The sequence below is a fragment of the Chiloscyllium punctatum genome, chromosome 37 (assembly GCF_047496795.1).
Source record: "Chiloscyllium punctatum isolate Juve2018m chromosome 37, sChiPun1.3, whole genome shotgun sequence".
Classification (NCBI taxonomy): Eukaryota; Metazoa; Chordata; class Chondrichthyes; order Orectolobiformes; family Hemiscylliidae; genus Chiloscyllium; species Chiloscyllium punctatum.
Genome location: NC_092775.1, coordinates 8,780,538 through 8,796,737, shown reverse-complemented (window position 1 = coordinate 8,796,737; position 16,200 = coordinate 8,780,538). Strand labels below are relative to the sequence as shown.

General features: G+C 51.5%; 1 protein-coding gene across 1 annotated transcript in view; it reads left to right on the top strand.

Moving 5' to 3' along the window:
- Positions 1-497: 497 nt before the first annotated feature.
- The window catches only part of uqcc1 (ubiquinol-cytochrome c reductase complex assembly factor 1), a 129,318-nt gene continuing 113,615 nt past the window's right edge, over positions 498-16,200 (top strand). The window contains exon 1 of the mRNA XM_072556202.1: positions 498-530. Coding sequence (XP_072412303.1) covers positions 513-530 — 18 coding nt within the window. The 5' untranslated portion in view covers positions 498-512. The remainder of the gene's footprint in view (positions 531-16,200) is intronic.

The window sequence follows — 16,200 nt, the reverse complement described above, 5'->3', positions numbered from 1 at the left end:
TAAACCTCTTGGACTATAACCTGGTGTTGTGTATTTTTTAACTTTGTACACCAGCTCCTCCAAATCTCAAAAATTAAGTTCTTGCTTAAAGAATGTTGTGGTCTCTCTGTTAGACCATTAACATTCCCACACTGTTTCATTGATGTGGACACATACAAATGAATGAACACATGATGTTTTATGATGAATATTCATTTTGGAAGGATGCAGATATATTTTCACCAAGTTTTCCTCCATCTCTGTTACTCTTTTGGGATAATTTCAGGTTTATTGTAATCTTAAGGGAACTATTTCCTCCTTTTCCAATTACAGGCAGCAGTCAATGTCAGGGGCTCTCCCAGGGTCAGGGCTCTCCCTGTAGAGGGCACAAGGTGTCCCCGCCCCCCCGGTCCGGGCGGAATGTTTGTTCTGGGTGTCCGCGAGGGACCCGGAAGAGAGAGGGGGGCGGACCAGACCGTTTCCGGTCCAAGCGGAGAGAGACAGTGGAGGAGAGGATTTTACATCAACAGGGGATGAGCGGCCTCCCCTTGGTGAGTGTGAGGGAAGGATGAGGGAACAGTGTGGGAATGTGTGAGGGGGGAGGGAGGGAAAGGGTGAGTGTGTGAGGGGGAGGGAGGGAAAGGGTGAGTGTGTGAGGGGGGAGGGTGGGAAAGGGTGAGGGTGTGAGGGGGGAGGGTGGGAAAGGGTGAGGGTGTGAGGGGGGAGGGTGGGAAAGGGTGAGGGTGTGAGGGGGGAGGGTGGGAAAGGGTGAGGGGGGAGGGTGGGAAAGGGTGAGGGTGGGAGGGTGGGAAAGGGGGAGGGTGGGAAAGGGGGAGGGTGTGAGGGGGGAGGGTGGGAAAGGGTGAGGGTGTGAGGGGGGAGGGTGGGAAAGGGTGAGGGTGTGAGGGGGGAGGGTGGGAAAGGGTGAGGGGGGAGGGTGGGAAAGGGTGAGGGTGTGAGGGGGGAGGGTGGGAAAGGGTGAGGGTGTGAGGGGGGAGGGTGGGAAAGGGTGAGGGGGGAGGGTGGGAAAGGGTGAGGGTGGGAAAGGGGGAGGGTGTGAGGGGGGAGGGTGGGAAAGGGGGAGGGTGTGAGGGGGGAGGGTGGGAAAGGGTGAGGGTGTGAGGGGGGAGGGTGGGAAAGGGTGAGGGTGGGAAAGGGTGAGGGTGGGAAAGGGTGAGGGTGGGAAAGGGTGAGAAAGGGGGAGGGTGGGAAAGGGGGAGGGTGTGAGGGGGGAGGGTGGGAAAGGGTGAGGGTGGGAAAGGGTGAGAAAGGGGGAGGGTGGGAAAGGGGGAGGGTGTGAGGGGGGAGGGTGGGAAAGGGGGAGGGTGTGAGGGGGGAGGGTGGGAAAGGGGGAGGGTGTGAGGGGGGAGGGTGGGAAAGGGGGAGGGTGTGAGGGGGGAGGGTGGGAAAGGGGGAGGGTGTGAGGGGGGAGGGTGGGAAAGGGGGAGGGTGGGAAAGGGGGAGGGTGGGAAAGGGGGAGGGTGTGAGGGGGGAGGGTGGGAAAGGGGGAGGGTGTGAGGGGGGAGGGTGGGAAAGGGGGAGGGTGGGAAAGGGGGAGGGTGGGAAGGGGGGAGGGTGGGAAGGGGGGAGGGTGGGAAGGGGGGAGGGTGGGGGAGGGTGGGAAGGGGGGAGGGTGGGAAGGGGGGAGGGTGGGAAAGGGTGAGGGTGTGAGGGGGGAGGGTGGGAAAGGGTGAGGGTGTGAGGGGGGAGGGTGGGAAGGGGGGAGGGTGGGAAAGGGTGAGGGTGTGAGGGGGGAGGGTGGGAAGGGGGGAGGGTGGGAAAGGGTGAGGGTGGGAAAGGGTGAGGGTGGGAAAGGGTGGGAAAGGGGGAGGGTGGGAAAGGGGGAGGGTGGGAAAGGGTGAGGGTGTGAGGGGGGAGGGTGGGAAAGGGTGAGGGTGTGAGGGGGGAGGGTGGGAAAGGGTGAGGGTGTGAGGGGGGAGGGTGGGAAAGGGTGAGGGTGTGAGGGGGGAGGGTGGGAAAGGGTGAGGGTGTGAGGGGGGAGGGTGGGAAAGGGTGAGGGTGTGAGGGGGGAGGGTGGGAAAGGGTGAGGGTGTGAGGGGGGAGGGTGGGAAAGGGTGAGGGTGTGAGGGGGGAGGGTGGGAAAGGGTGAGGGTGTGAGGGGGGAGGGTGGGAAAGGGTGAGGGTGTGAGGGGGGAGGGTGGGAAAGGGTGAGGGTGGGAAAGGGTGAGGGTGGGAAGGGGGGAGGGTGGGAAAGGGTGAGGGTGTGAGGGGGGAGGGTGGGAAAGGGTGAGGGTGTGAGGGGGGAGGGTGGGAAAGGGTGAGGGTGGGAAGGGGGGAGGGTGGGAAGGGGGGAGGGTGGGAAAGGGTGAGGGTGTGAGGGGGGAGGGTGGGAAGGGGGGAGGGTGGGAAGGGGGGAGGGTGGGAAGGGGGGAGGGTGGGAAAGGGTGAGGGTGGGAAAGGGTGAGGGTGGAGGGTGGGAAAGGGGGAGGGTGGGAAAGGGTGGGAAAGGGGGAGGGTGGGAAAGGGTGAGGGTGGGAAAGGGTGAGGGTGTGAGGGGGGAGGGTGGGAAAGGGGGTGGGTGTGATGGGGGAAGGTGGGAAGGGTGAGGGGGGAGGGTGGGAAGGGGGAGGGTGGGAATGGGTGGGAAAGGGTGAGGGTGTGAGGGGGGGAGGGTGGGAAAGGGTGAGGGTGTGAGGGGGGAGGGTGGGAAAGGGTGAGGGTGGGAAGGGTGAGGGGTGGGAAAGGGGTGAGGGTGGGAAAGGGTGAGGGTGGGAAGGGTGAGGGTGGGAAGGGGGGAGGGTGGGAAAGGGGGAGGGTGGGAAGGGTGAGGGGTGTGAGGGGGGAGGGTGGGAAAGGGTGAGGGTGTGAGGGGGGAGGGTGTGAGGGGGGAGGGTGGGAAAGGGGTGGGGGGTGTGAGGGGGGTGGGTGGGAAGGGTGGGGTGTGAGGGGGGAGGGTGGGAAGGGTGAGGGTGTGAGGGGGGAGGGTGGGAAGGGTGAGGGTGTGAGGGGGGGAGGGTGGGAAAGGGTGAGGGGTGTGGGGGGGGAGGGTGGGAAGGGTGAGGGGTGTGAGGGGGGAGGGTGGGAAGGGTGAGGGGTGTGAGGGGGGAGGGTGGGAAGGGTGAGGGTGTGAGGGGGGAGGGTGGGAAAGGGGTGAGGGTGTGAGGGGGGGAGGGTGGGAAAGGGTGAGGGTGTGGGGGGGGAGGGTGGGAAGGGTGAGGGTGTGAGGGGGGGAGGGTGGGAAAGGGTGAGGGTGTGAGGGGGGAGGGTGGGAAGGGGGTGAGGGTGTGAGGGGGGAGGGTGGGAAGGGTGAGGGTGTGAGGGGGGAGGGTGGGAAGGGTGAGGGTGTGAGGGGGGAGGGTGGGAAAGGGGTGAGGGTGTGAGGGGGGTGGGGTGGGAAGGGTGAGGGTGTGAGGGGGGAGGGTGGGAAGGGGTGAGGGTGTGAGGGGGGGGGGGTGGGGAAGGGTGAGGGTGTGAGGGGGGAGGGTGGGAAAGGGTGAGGGTGTGAGGGGGGAGGGTGGGAAAGGGTGAGGGTGTGAGGGGGGGGAGGGTGGGAAGGGGTGAGGGTGTGAGGGGGGAGGGTGGGAAAGGGTGAGGGTGTGAAGGGGGAGGGTGGGAAAGGGTGAGGGTAGGGAAAGGGTGAGGGTAGGAAAGGGTGAGGGTGGGAAAGGGTGAGGGTGGGAAAGGGTGAGGGTGGGAAAGGGTGAGGGTGGGAAAGGGTGAGGGTGGGAAAGGGGTGAGGGTGGGAAAGGGTGAGGGTGGGAAGGGTGAGGGTGGGAGAGGGTGAGGGTGGGAGAGGGTGGGAAAGGGTGAGGGTGGGAAAGGGTGAGGGTGGGAGAGGGTGGGAAAGGGTGAGGGTGGGAAAGGGTGAGGGTGGGAAAGGGTGAGGGTGTGAGGGTGGGAAAGGGGTGAGGGTGTGAGGGTGGGAAAGGGTGAGGGGGGAGGGTGGGAAAGGGTGAGGGTGTGAGGGTGGGAAAGGGTGAGGGGGGGGAAAGGGTGAGGGTGTGAGGGTGGGAAAGGGTGAGGGTGTGAGGGGGGAGGGTGGGAAAGGGTGAGGGTGTGAGGGGGGAGGGTGGGAAAGGGTGAGGGTGTGAGGGGGGGGTGGGAAAGGGTGAGGGTGTGAGGGGGGGGGTGGGAAAGGGTGAGGGTGTGAGGGTGGGAAAGGGTGAGAAAGGGTGAGGGTGTGAGGGTGGGAAAGGGTGAGGGGGGAGGGTGGGAAAGGGTGAGGGGGGAGGGTGGGAAAGGGTGAGGGTGTGAGGGTGGGAAAGGGTGAGGGGGGAGGGTGGGAAGAGGGTGAGAAAGGGTGAGGGTGGGAAAGGGTGAGAAAGGGGGAGGGTGGGAAAGGGTGAGAAAGGGTGAGGGTGGGAAAGGGTGAGGGTGTGAGGGTGAGAAAGGGTGAGGGTGTGAGGGTGGGAAAGGGTGAGAAAGGGTGAGGGTGTGAGGGTGGGAAAGGGTGAGAAAGGGTGAGGGTGTGAGGGTGTGAGGGTGGGAAAGGGTGAGAAAGGGTGAGGGTGTGAGGGTGGAAAGGGTGAGAAAGGGTGAGGGGTGTGAGGGTGGGAAAGGGTGAGAAAGGGTGAGGGTGGGAAAGGGTGAGAAAGGGTGAGGGTGGGAAAGGGTGGGAAAGGGTGAGGGTGTGAGGGTGAGAAGGGTGAGGGTGTGAGGGTGGGAAAGGGTGAGGGTGTGAGGGGGGAGGGTGGGAAAGGGTGAGGGTGTGAGGGGGGATGGTGGGAAAGGGTGAGGGTGTGAGGGGGGAGGGTGGGAAAGGGTGAGGGTGTGAGGGTGGGAAAGGGTGAGAAAGGGTGAGGGTGGGAAAGGGTGAGGGTGGGAAAGGGTGAGGGTGTGAGGGTGGGAAAGGGTGAGGGTGTGAGGGTGGGAAAGGGTGAGGGTGTGAGGGTGGGAAAGGGTGAGGGTGTGAGGGTGGGAAAGGGTGAGGGTGGGAAAGGGTGGGAAAGGGTGAGGGTGGGAAAGGGTGAGGGGGGAGGGTGGGAAAGGGTGAGGGTGTGAGGGTGGGAAAGAGTGAGGGGGGGAAAGGGTGAGGGTGTGAGGGGGGGAAAGGGTGAGGGTGTGAGGGGGGGAAGAGTGAGGGGGGGAAAGGGTGAGGGGGGAGGGTGGGAAAGGGTGAGGGTGTGAGGGTGGGAAAGAGTGAGGGGGGGGAAAGGGTGAGGGTGTGAGGGGGGGAAAGGGTGAGGGTGTGAGGGGGGAGGGTGGGAAAGGGTGAGGGTGTGAGGGGGGAGGGTGGGAAAGGGTGAGGGTGTGAGGGGGGGGGTGGGAAAGGGTGAGGGTGGGAAAGGGTGGGAAAGGGTGAGGGTGGGAAAGGGTGGGAAAGGGTGAGGGTGTGAGGGTGGGAAAGGGTGAGAAAGGGTGAGGGTGTGAGGGTGGGAAAGGGTGAGAAAGGGTGAGGGTGTGAGGGTGGGAAAGGGTGAGGGGGGAGGGTGGGAAAGGGTGAGGGGGGAGGGTGGGAAAGGGTGAGGGTGTGAGGGTGGGAAAGGGTGAGAAAGGGTGAGGGTGGGAAAGGGTGAGGGTGTGAGGGTGGGAAAGGGTGAGAAAGGGTGAGGGTGGGAAAGGGTGAGGGTGGGAAAGGGTGGGAAGGGTGAGGGTGGGAAAGGGTGAGGGTGTGAGGGTGGGAAAGGGTGAGGGTGTGAGGGTGGGAAAGGGTGAGGGTGTGAGGGTGGGAAAGGGTGAGGGTGTGAGGGTGGGAAAGGGTGAGGGTGTGAGGGTGGGAAAGGGTGAGGGTGTGAGGGTGGGAAAGGGTGAGGGTGTGAGGGTGAGAAAGGGTGAGGGTGTGAGGGTGGGAAAGGGTGAGGGTGTGAGGGTGGGAAAGGGTGAGGGTGGGAAAGGGTGAGGGTGTGAGGGTGGGAAAGGGTGAGGGTGTGAGGGTGGGAAAGGGTGAGGGTGTGAGGGTGGGAAAGGGTGAGGGTGTGAGGGTGGGAAAGGGTGAGGGTGTGAGGGTGGGAAAGGGTGAGGGTGGGAAAGGGTGAGGGTGTGAGGGTGGGAAAGGGTGAGGGTGTGAGGGTGGGAAAGGGTGAGGGTGTGAGGGTGGGAAAGGGTGAGGGTGTGAGGGTGGGAAAGGGTGAGGGTGTGAGGGTGGGAAAGGGTGAGGGTGTGAGGGTGGGAAAGGGTGAGGGTGTGAGGGTGGGAAAGGGTGAGGGTGTGAGGGTGGGAAAGGGTGAGGGGGGAGGGTGGGAAAGGGTGAGGGGGGGGAGGGAAAGGGTGAGGGGGGGAGGGAAAGGGTGAGGAGGTGAGGGGGGGGAGGGAAAGGGTGAGGAGGTGAGGGGGGGGGGGAAAGGGTGAGGAGGTGAGGGGGGGGGGGAAAGGGTGAGGGGGGGGAGGGAAAGGGTGAGGGTGTGAGGGGGGGAGGGAAAGGGTGAGGGTGTGAGGGGGGGGGTGAGGGTGTGAGGGGGGGGGAGGGAAAGGGTGAGGGGGGGGAGAGAAAGGGTGAGGGTGTGAGGGGGGGGAGGGAAAGGGTGAGGGTGTGAGGGGGGGGGTGAGGGTGTGAGGGGGGGGGAGGGAAAGGGTGAGGGTGAGGGGGGGGGAGGGAAAGGGTGAGGTCAAGTGAGAGCGGTGAGAGTGATGAGGTTGGAGGAGAGTGAGGGGGTTACAGTGACAATGAGGAAAGGGTGAGGGAGGAGGAAAGTGAGAGATTGTGAGGGAGAGGAGTGGTCAGGGATTGGGTTGGTTTGGATGAGGAGGGGGAAATAGGGTGGAGGAGCGGAATTTCGACAGAGTGAGTCAGGGTGGACAGAGGATGAGAAGGTGATGCTGATTGAGTCAATCATGGTGGGGGAGGGGGGGAAGAGAGAGTTATAAATCAAGACAGTGAAAGGGAGGCAAGAGGAAGAGCTGGAGGAAGTATGGAAGGAGGTGTAGAGGAGAACAGATTGGATGGGAAAGTAGGATGTTTAAGAAAAAGGGAAGGATAGAAGTAGAGAAGAAAGAGGGAGTCATAACCAGGGAAACCAGAAAATGAGCCAATATTCTCTTTGCCAGAAGTTAATAAGGCAAGAAATATATTTAAATGTGGGGTAATTTGGTTTTGCAGAAACGTTTTGCTTCCACAATCATGTTTCCTGAAGTTTACCCTGTTGTCTTTCAGTATTGGCCTAAGGGATGGTAAATTATTCTATTTTCATTTTCTTGGAAGTTGTAATACTTTATATTAATTGGTGAGCTTTGCCTGTAGGAATGGCCTCTCCAGGCTGTGGAACTGTTGTTTTCTTTTGATAGCACTTCCTCCCTTTTCACATGTATGTGCAGTCTGTTCACTCCTCAAAATACCCATTGTTGTGTTTAGAGGCAGCATAGAAATACAGCTCTATTTTGTTATCTTGACCGATATTTTGAAAGTTATTTCATGGGGCATGGGCATCGATAGCTAGGCCAGTATTTATTGCCCTTGATAATATGATACTGAGCTGCCATCTTGATCTGTTGCAGTCCATCTTGGGCAGGAGCTGTTGGGATGGAAGATTCAGGATTTTGATTCAATGACAGTGAGGAACTGACAGCATTTAGGGCGGCACAGTGGCTCAGTGGTTAGCACTGCTGCCTCACAGCACCAGGGACCCAGGTTCAATTCCCACCTGGGGCAGCTGTCTGTGTGGAGTTTGCACATTCTCCCCGTGTCTGTGGGGGTTTCCTCCAGCTACTTTGGTTTCCTCCCCCAGCTTAGGTGAATTGGTCATGCTAAGTAGTGTCAGAGGTAAATGTAGGGGAATGGGTCTGGGTGGATTGCTCTTCGGAGGGTCGGTGTGGACTTGTTGGGCCGAAGGGTCTGTTTCCACACTGTAGGGAATCTAATCATCATCAAAAAAAATTTCCATAGCAGGATGGTGTGTGATTGGGAGAAGGACTTGCTGTTGGTGCTGTTCCTATTTGTGTTTTGTCTTCTAGCTGATCAAGGATATATATGTGGAAGGTGCTGTTTAGATTAGATTACTTACAGTGTGGAAACAAGCCCTTCAGCCCAACAAGTCCACACCGACCCGCCGAAGCGCAACCCACCCATACCCCTACATCTACCCCTTAACTAACACTACGGGCAATTTAGCATGGCCAATTCACCTGACCGGCACATCTTTGGAGTGTGGGAGGAAACCGGAGCACCCGGAGAAAACCCACGCAGACACAGGGAGAATGTGCAAACTCCACACAGAGAGTCGCCTGAGGCAGGAATTGAACCCGGGTCTCTGGCGCTGTGAGGCAGCAGTGCTAACCACTGTGCCACCGTGCCGCCCACATACCGATCCGCCGAAGCGCAACCCACCCATACCCCGACATTTACCCCTTACCTAACACTACGGGCAACTTAGCATGGCCAATTCACCTGACCTGCACATCTTTGGACTGTGGGAGGAAACCCACGCAGCCACGGGGAGAACGTGCAAACTCCACACAGTCAGTCGCCTGAGGCGGGAATTGAACCCGGGTCTCTGGCGCTGTGAGGCAGCAGCGCCAACCACTGTGCCACCGTGCCAGGTCATTGTTGAGGAGTCTTAATGAGTGCCCACAGTTCATCCTGCACTTTCTACATGTTGCTGCTGTGTGTCAGTGATGAAGGGAGTAAATGTTGATAGTGGGTGGATTGCCATTCAAGTGCTTTGTCCTGCATGGTGTCAGATTTTATTTTGTGGTGTTGGAGTCAGTCTCATGTCAGTCTATTTCACCATGCACCTGACTGTGCATTGTCAATGGTGGACAGGGCTTTGGGACGTGATGCTTCTCAGAATTCTCTGACTCTGACCTGCTCCTGTGGGTATAGCATATATATTGCTGGTCCAGTACAATTTCTGGTAAATAAGTACCTACAGGATGTTAATAGTGGGTGTTCAGTAATGGTAATATTGTTGAATATTGTCTGCAAAGGGTTAAATTCTTTTGGACAAAGGCACATGGCTTTAAATTGAAAGGTGATAGATATAGGACAGATGTCAGAGGTAATTTCTTTACTCAGAGTATAAGGGGCATGGAACACACTGGCTGCAACAGTAGTAAACTCACCAACTTTAAGGGCATTTAAATGGTTATTGGATAAACATATGGGTGAAAATAGTGTAGGATAGATAGGCTTCAGATTGGTTCCACAAGTCAGCGCAACATCAAGGGCTGAAGGGCTTATACTGTGCTGTAATGTTCTATGTTGTCTCGAAGGTCATTGAGGAAGATGCTACAGATGGTTGGACCTAGTACACTAAATTAACTTTGAGTAATGTCAAGTCAGATGGCAAGAACTTCTTTCAATATCTTATGGTGTGAAGGTGTCTGTGTTGGACTGGGGTAGACAAGGTCAGAAGTCTCATGACACCAGGTTATAGTCCAACAGGTTTATTTGAAATCACAAACTTTTGGAGCTGTGTTCCTTTGTCAGGTGAAGCAAAGAGAAGCATACAGGCACATAATTTATAGCAGAGAGATCAAACGATCGTACAAATGGTATGAATGGAGTGTCAACAGGCTGAATCACAAGTCACTGCAGATGATCAGAAGTGTCACATGGAGTGAATAAAGTGTCAACAACTGAATAGTAAGTGAAGGGATGACCTATGATCCAAATAATTGAGGCTGAGAGATCATTACAAAAAATTAAAAATAAGATAGTGCTGGAGACAAACCAAATGGCTGGAATAACATGCTAGGTATAAGGGCCAAATGCTGAGGGTCTAACCAAAGTAACAAGTAATCCAAAATTGTACAAACTAATTAGGGAAATGAGATCATAAGTTACTTACTATGATGTCAAAACAGGACAATAAGGGAGATTTTAAAAATACAGAACAGTAATTATGAGGTTACATGTGGTGCGACATGAACCCAAGATTACAGCTGGGGCTGTCTTCATGGGTATGGAACTTGGCTGTTAGTTTTCGCTCAACAATTCTGCGTTGTGTATCTTGAAGGTTGCCTTGGAGGACGCTTACCCGAAGATTGGAGGTTGAATGTCCTTAAATGCTGAAGTATTCCCTGACTGGGATGTATAGCATTAGTATAGCATCTGTTACTGGGGAAATGTTAGAGTTCAATTATAAAAATATAGCATTTCGAATGAAGCATTTAGGAGTACATAATATGAACAAGTAGAGTCGGTGTCGCTTCTTGAAGGGGAAATCGTGCCTGACAAGTTTGTTAGAATTCTTTGAGGAGGTAACAAGCAGGATGGATAACGGGGTAGCAGTGGATGTCATATATTTAGATTGTCAGAAGATATTTGGTAAGATACTGCACATTAGGCGACTTAAGATGAGAGTGGGTCTTCTGGAGGTAGTATGTTAATATGGTTAGACGATTTGCCAACTAATAAGAAATGGAGAGTTTGTCTTGGGGGTCATTTTCAGGATGCCACCCTGTATCTGGTGGAATGCCATTGGGAATCCGTGCTGGGACCCAGAATATTTACAATATAGATTAGTGACTTGAATGAAGAAAGTGGATGATTAGATTAGATTACTTACAGTGTGGAAACAGGCCCTTCGGCCCAACAAGTCCACACCACCCCGCCGAAGCGTAACCCACCCATACCCCTACATCTACATCTACCCCTTACCTAACACTACGGGCAATTTAGCATGGCCAATTCACCTGACCTGCACATCTTTGGACTGTGGGAGGAAACCGGAGCACCCGGAGGAAACCCACGCAGGCACGGGGAGAACATGCAAACTCCACACAGTCAGTCGCCTGAGGCGGGAATTGAACCCGGATCTCTGGCGCTGTGAGGCAGCAGTGCTAACCACTGTGCCACCGTGCCGCCCACAGTGTGTGATGGCCAGGTTTGCGGCTGACACAAAGTAGATGGGCAAGTAAGTGGTGAGTTGGAAACACAAAGACTATACAGAGAGATATAGATCAGTTGAGTGAAAAATGGGCAAAAACTTGGTGGGCGCTCTAGAATGTGGAGAAATATGAGGTTATGTACTTTGCCAGGAAGAATAGAGGAGCAGAATATTATTTAAATAGAGAAAGACCGGAAAGCTACAGAATTCAGGAATCCTATTGCATTAATCACAAAAAAGGCTAGCATCCAAGTTCCATGAACAATAGAAAAGCAACTGGAATATTGGCCTTTATTTCAAAGTGAATAGAGTATAAAAGAAGGGACTTCTTGCTTAAATTATAGAAGACACGAGTCAACCTACAATTAGATCATGATCAACCGTTCTGGGCCTCTTATCTAAGGAAGGATATCCAGGCATTTGGAGTCAACCTAGAGGCAGTCTCGAGAAGGTTTACTAGGCTAATACTGAGTATGGAGGGACTGCTTTATGAGGGGAGGTTGAGTAGGTTGGGTCTGTACTTACTGAATTTTAGAAGAATGAAACATACAAGATTCTTCAGGGAATTGGAAGTGGGAAAGTTGTTTTCCTTGAGAGAATCTAGGATCAGAGGACATAATCTCAGAATAATATGCAGGACAATGTTTCACAGGAGTGTTGTTAAACAATACCTGACACTGCACTACATCAAGAGATATGAAGGGAAAGCATTGGGTTTTAAGGTGTGTATTGAAGGAGGAGAGAAAGTTTGAAGTTTTAGGAGGAATTTCAGAGTTTGTGATCTAAGCAGCCAAACACATAGCCACCATTAGTGAAGCAGTACAAATCAGATACCAGAGTTAAAGAAGTGCCAATGTGTGCTGAGGGATTGCCAGACTAGAGGAGGGCTGCAGAGATGGTGAAGGGGTGAGGTCCAAAGTTCCTTCTTAGAGTAAAGCTAGTTCTTTCTGTTGATCAATGCTTAAATAGCAATAACAAAGAAAGGAAACATTAAAAGCTGTGTTCATGAGCTAGGTTGAAACTGCTTTCATTTATTTTTGCAAATACACCATGTAAATACAAAAAATGTAAAGAATTTCAGGCATTGACTTTACCAACAGTTTCACAATTTATTCTCTGTAATAAACACATGCTAACGGAGCAGAATTTGCTTCCCTATAATCTCACCCTTATATGGTCAGATGTATGTAATGTAAATAAGTTTGCCAAAACAAAGTTAGTTGCACTCTTTCCAATCCAGCTTGATGTAGCTCACCTAATTTTTGAAATTCTCCATTTTGTCCTAATTAAGTTCTCTTCCTTTTAGTGAAGTTCGGAAACCGACCTCTTTTATTTTGATGTTTGCATCAAGCTGTTGTATCGCTCAATTAAGAGCAAAGCAAAGCTCCCTCTATACCCCAGCCTCTAGAGAGCATCTGCATCTGTGAGAGAGAATTCCACATTCATACTCATAACTGATGTGGTGCATCAGTTAAAAGAAGGGAGTTTTGTGCCACTGATCTCTACGACTCATAGAGCTGACTCCCAAGTTGATCTGAACCCATGTCATGTTAGAACTCAGCCAGAAAGGAAGTTCAGTCTGGATTGAATGGTCTTGACAGGGAGAGACCAATGTCTTTCCCAGTCTGTGGGATCAGGGTGATTCTGAACAATGTGTGCAATGGTATGGTTGATTTAAATTCCCCACTGGCCTTGCCAGGAACACTTTATTGCTGGTAGACAGGTGGATATCCGAAAGAGACTGTGAACCACAAATAAGGTGAGTGAGCATCTGAGTAAAGCAATAGTGAATGAAGGGAAAAGATGAGTAAAACTAAAGGACACGTGCTTTTAAGTCACTTGACAAAGTGAGATGATGTGCTCTCAAGACTGTTTTCATTTTTGCACTGAGAACTAAAAATGAGAAAATATGCTGTTTCAAATCAGGCAAACTGTGCAAGAGGATGGTGCAGTTTTGAAATTGAGTCGCAGGAATTAATTGAGATCTCCTAATTCTGTTCCCTTAATCAAGGTGTGGAAGAGAATGGTAGACACATAGGCTCTGTGGGTGTGCATTCAGGACAGCATCTGCCCATTCTGCCCAGGCACAATCAGGCCTTGTGGTTTCTGTTCAAGAGAACTCAGCATAATAATAAGTTTATTATTGGTTCCTGGGCAGGTGGCTACAGCCTTGTGTTTGGATAATAAGTAGAGACATTCAGCCTGCAACTAAATCTCTCTCCCTGTGTGGACAAGTAACAACATTAGCTGTTTTCACCATTTCCCAGTAAACTGTTCTTTTGAACAAATCTGTGAAAAGAAGAAAGGGAAAAACCACCCCAGAGACAATGAAGGGATGAATCCATCAAGCAGTGATTGAAAGACTGATTCAGTGTTTCCACAACTCAGATCATTAGCAAAGAATCAGAAGAAGTTGAAAGAAATGAAAACACCGTGTGTTTCTATTTTTGATTGTGGACTAAAATGGCAACAGGACTATTTTAAAATGAAGGGATTGTGGAAGGTATTGCCTCACTTTCTGAAAACAAGCTAATGAAATTGAATCCAGATTAGTGTGGTACTGGAAAAGCACAGCAGGTCAGGCAGCATCCGAGGAGCAGGAAAATCGACTTTTCGGGCAAAAGATTCCTGATGAAGGGCTTTTGCCTGAAACGTTGATTTTCCTGCTCCTTGGATGCTGCCTGACCTGTGCTTTTCCAGCACCACTCTAAAGTCCAGCATCTGCAGTACCCCCTCCACCTACTGAAATTGCATATTAAATGGTGTTGCCAGTGGGTTGGAGGCTGGTTGCATGCAGGCTGACTCTAGGGCTGTATGTGGCCAGCAACAAATAGCTGATTGGTTTGTGGAGTAAGACCACATAAGCCATCAGCCTGCCAAGAACTGTGTGGTTCACACCTGGGTAGCTGAGTAGCTTGTGGGTGTGAAAGCTAGCTATTCTCTCACACCAGTTGCTGTTAGCTGTTGCATTCAATCGGTAAAATAGAAATTTTATAACTTATGAACCAATCGCAATTACCTCCTGCAAGGAAGTAAAAAGTACCAGGCAAAAATAAACTTTGAAGGAAACAGCTGGTCTTGGCAAGCAAACATATCATCTCCGTGAATCTTGTGGACAGATACTGTTAGACTGCTTCCCTGGTCTTCTCCTTCACCCAGAACACCAATTTCTTTTTTTGTCTTGTGTATTAGGGGAGTTTATAATGATTTATATTGTATACCTGTAGCTGGAATCTAATTATTTTATTAAATTGTAATTCTTGTTGAGTACTAAAACTTGGGTCCATGTTTTCTGGTTGCTTAGCTTTAGCAGACAGGTAATTTGGGAAATTTTGCATTATTTGGTAAAATATTTAATGTTTGTAATTACTCTGGGGATAGCAGAGCTTCATTTTGGCATATTGCCCAGTGAGACCCAACAGAAGGAAGGAGGAAAACCACTTATGTATGTCGATGATCCAAACTGGCACTAGAAATGTGCTTCTCTGACTATTTCACCAACCCCACCCCACCCCCTGCCCCCAGCAATAAGACTTGTATCTTGTATTGTCTTGTCGTTTTGTGTATCTGTTTGTGTGTTTATGGGAATTTCAAAACAGAGCGAGTTTAAGTTATGCAGTCATCTTTCTTTCTTGCAGTTGGAAAAAAAAGACAGTTTGATTACAATAATTTGTTGATAACGGAAGAACCCCTTTTAACCTTTAGTTCAGTGTAGTCTTTCCATCAAATTTTCACAATTGGAATGACGCAGGGAATAGTGGGGCTTGTGTTCAACCCCGATGCATCTGCAAATTTTCAGAGGAAGAGAGATGATGATTTAACAGTTAGATTGTAGTTCAGCAAGAAGAACATTTACTGACAAATTATGAAATAAGTACTGGTTGAAATGCTTCTGTCGAGGGGGAAATTATTTAGGGTGCAGTAATTTCCTGAAAATGCATATTGCTGATTCAGTGGAAAAGGCTGCCTAGGAAATGATGTGCTATTTGTCACCAGATGTCATTCCTTCGTCCACTTGCCCAACAGAATGTTGCCTTTCTTTTTCAAAATTGGCACAGGCTTTGGTTATTCCAGAATTATTTCCATTCAAGATTTTTCCTGAAGGCAAATAGTGAATGGGATCTTTTCTCCATACCGTAGTAATGATTACTTGAGCTGTTTGTGCTTTATCATTCTGATGCTGTCTAAGCTCTGCCTGATTCAGGTTGACACTGAAGGTTGCATTCTGGATTAATGGTACTGGAAGAGCACAGCAGTTCAGGCAGCATCCAAGTAGCTTCAAAATCGACGATTCGGGCAAATTTCGAAGCTACTTGGATGCTGCCTGAACTGCTGTGCTCTTCCAGCACAACTAATCCAGAATCTGGTTTCCAGCATCTACAGTCATTGTTTTTACCTAATATCTGAGGAAGGGCAGGGAGTTCTGCCTGTCCCTGGCCAACATACTTCCTTTGTCTTGGCTTTGTTTTGTGGGATCTCACTTTGAAGCAATTCATTATGTGTGAAAAACTTTGAAAGATGTGAATGATGTGCCCTCTAAGCCCGAATATAATTCAACAGCAGAGACTGTTTAGCCCAGTGAAGGCACCAGCTCTTAGGACGGTACTCAAATTGCACTTCCAATCTCCCTGATCTTTCCCAATAGCCCAGCAATTATTTCCTTCAGATACTGGTTTTTGAAAATTCCTAACACTTTCTGGCAGTGCATTCCAGATCAACATACCTTGCTGCATTCTAAATTCCTCTGTTTTTGCCAGTCGTCTTGAAAGGGTGTTCTCTGATTGTTTCCCACTAGTAGGAAGGCTGACAGTTTCTGCTTGTTTATTCTTAAACATGTCATGATTTTTAACATCTACACCATACCTCAATGGCAACAATCCCAACTTCTCCATTCTCCCCATAACTGTTTAACTTGTTAACTTCTCAAGGATGGCTCCTGAGCTTTTCCCTTGTTGGGAAAATGTTAAACCTCTGTACCCATGCATTAGTTATCTTGTTTGTTTTTGGCCAGTTACTTCCTGCTTCTGAACAAGTCATATTCTGGTTTCTAACTGGTTGTTCTGTTTTGTTTTTCTAATTGCATTGCACAAACATCGTTGCATTCTACCTTTAAAATAAACCCTGAATTTCTTGATTTATGATTCACGTTTCACAAAAAAAAAACAAGTGATCCATCACATCCAGCCACATAAATCACAAAGGCACACAGCTGCATTAACGGCAGCCTGCCAGCTAGGCCTCAACCTCCCATTCGAGAAAGAGAGAGCCAGCTGCCACACAACCGCTTTAGCCATGACATCAGCTCCTTGACTTGGATGGGAGTGCTGACCAGCCACAGTGGGCCAAACCCATCACCAAAACTCTTTGGAAGGTGAGCTGTAGTGAACCCTCTTCAACTGGACACCACAAAGAACAGAAATTTATGATTGAATGATCCAATAACCTGTGTGGTAAATTTGTGCAAGAGATACTGGATAACCATAGGCACTTAGTCGTT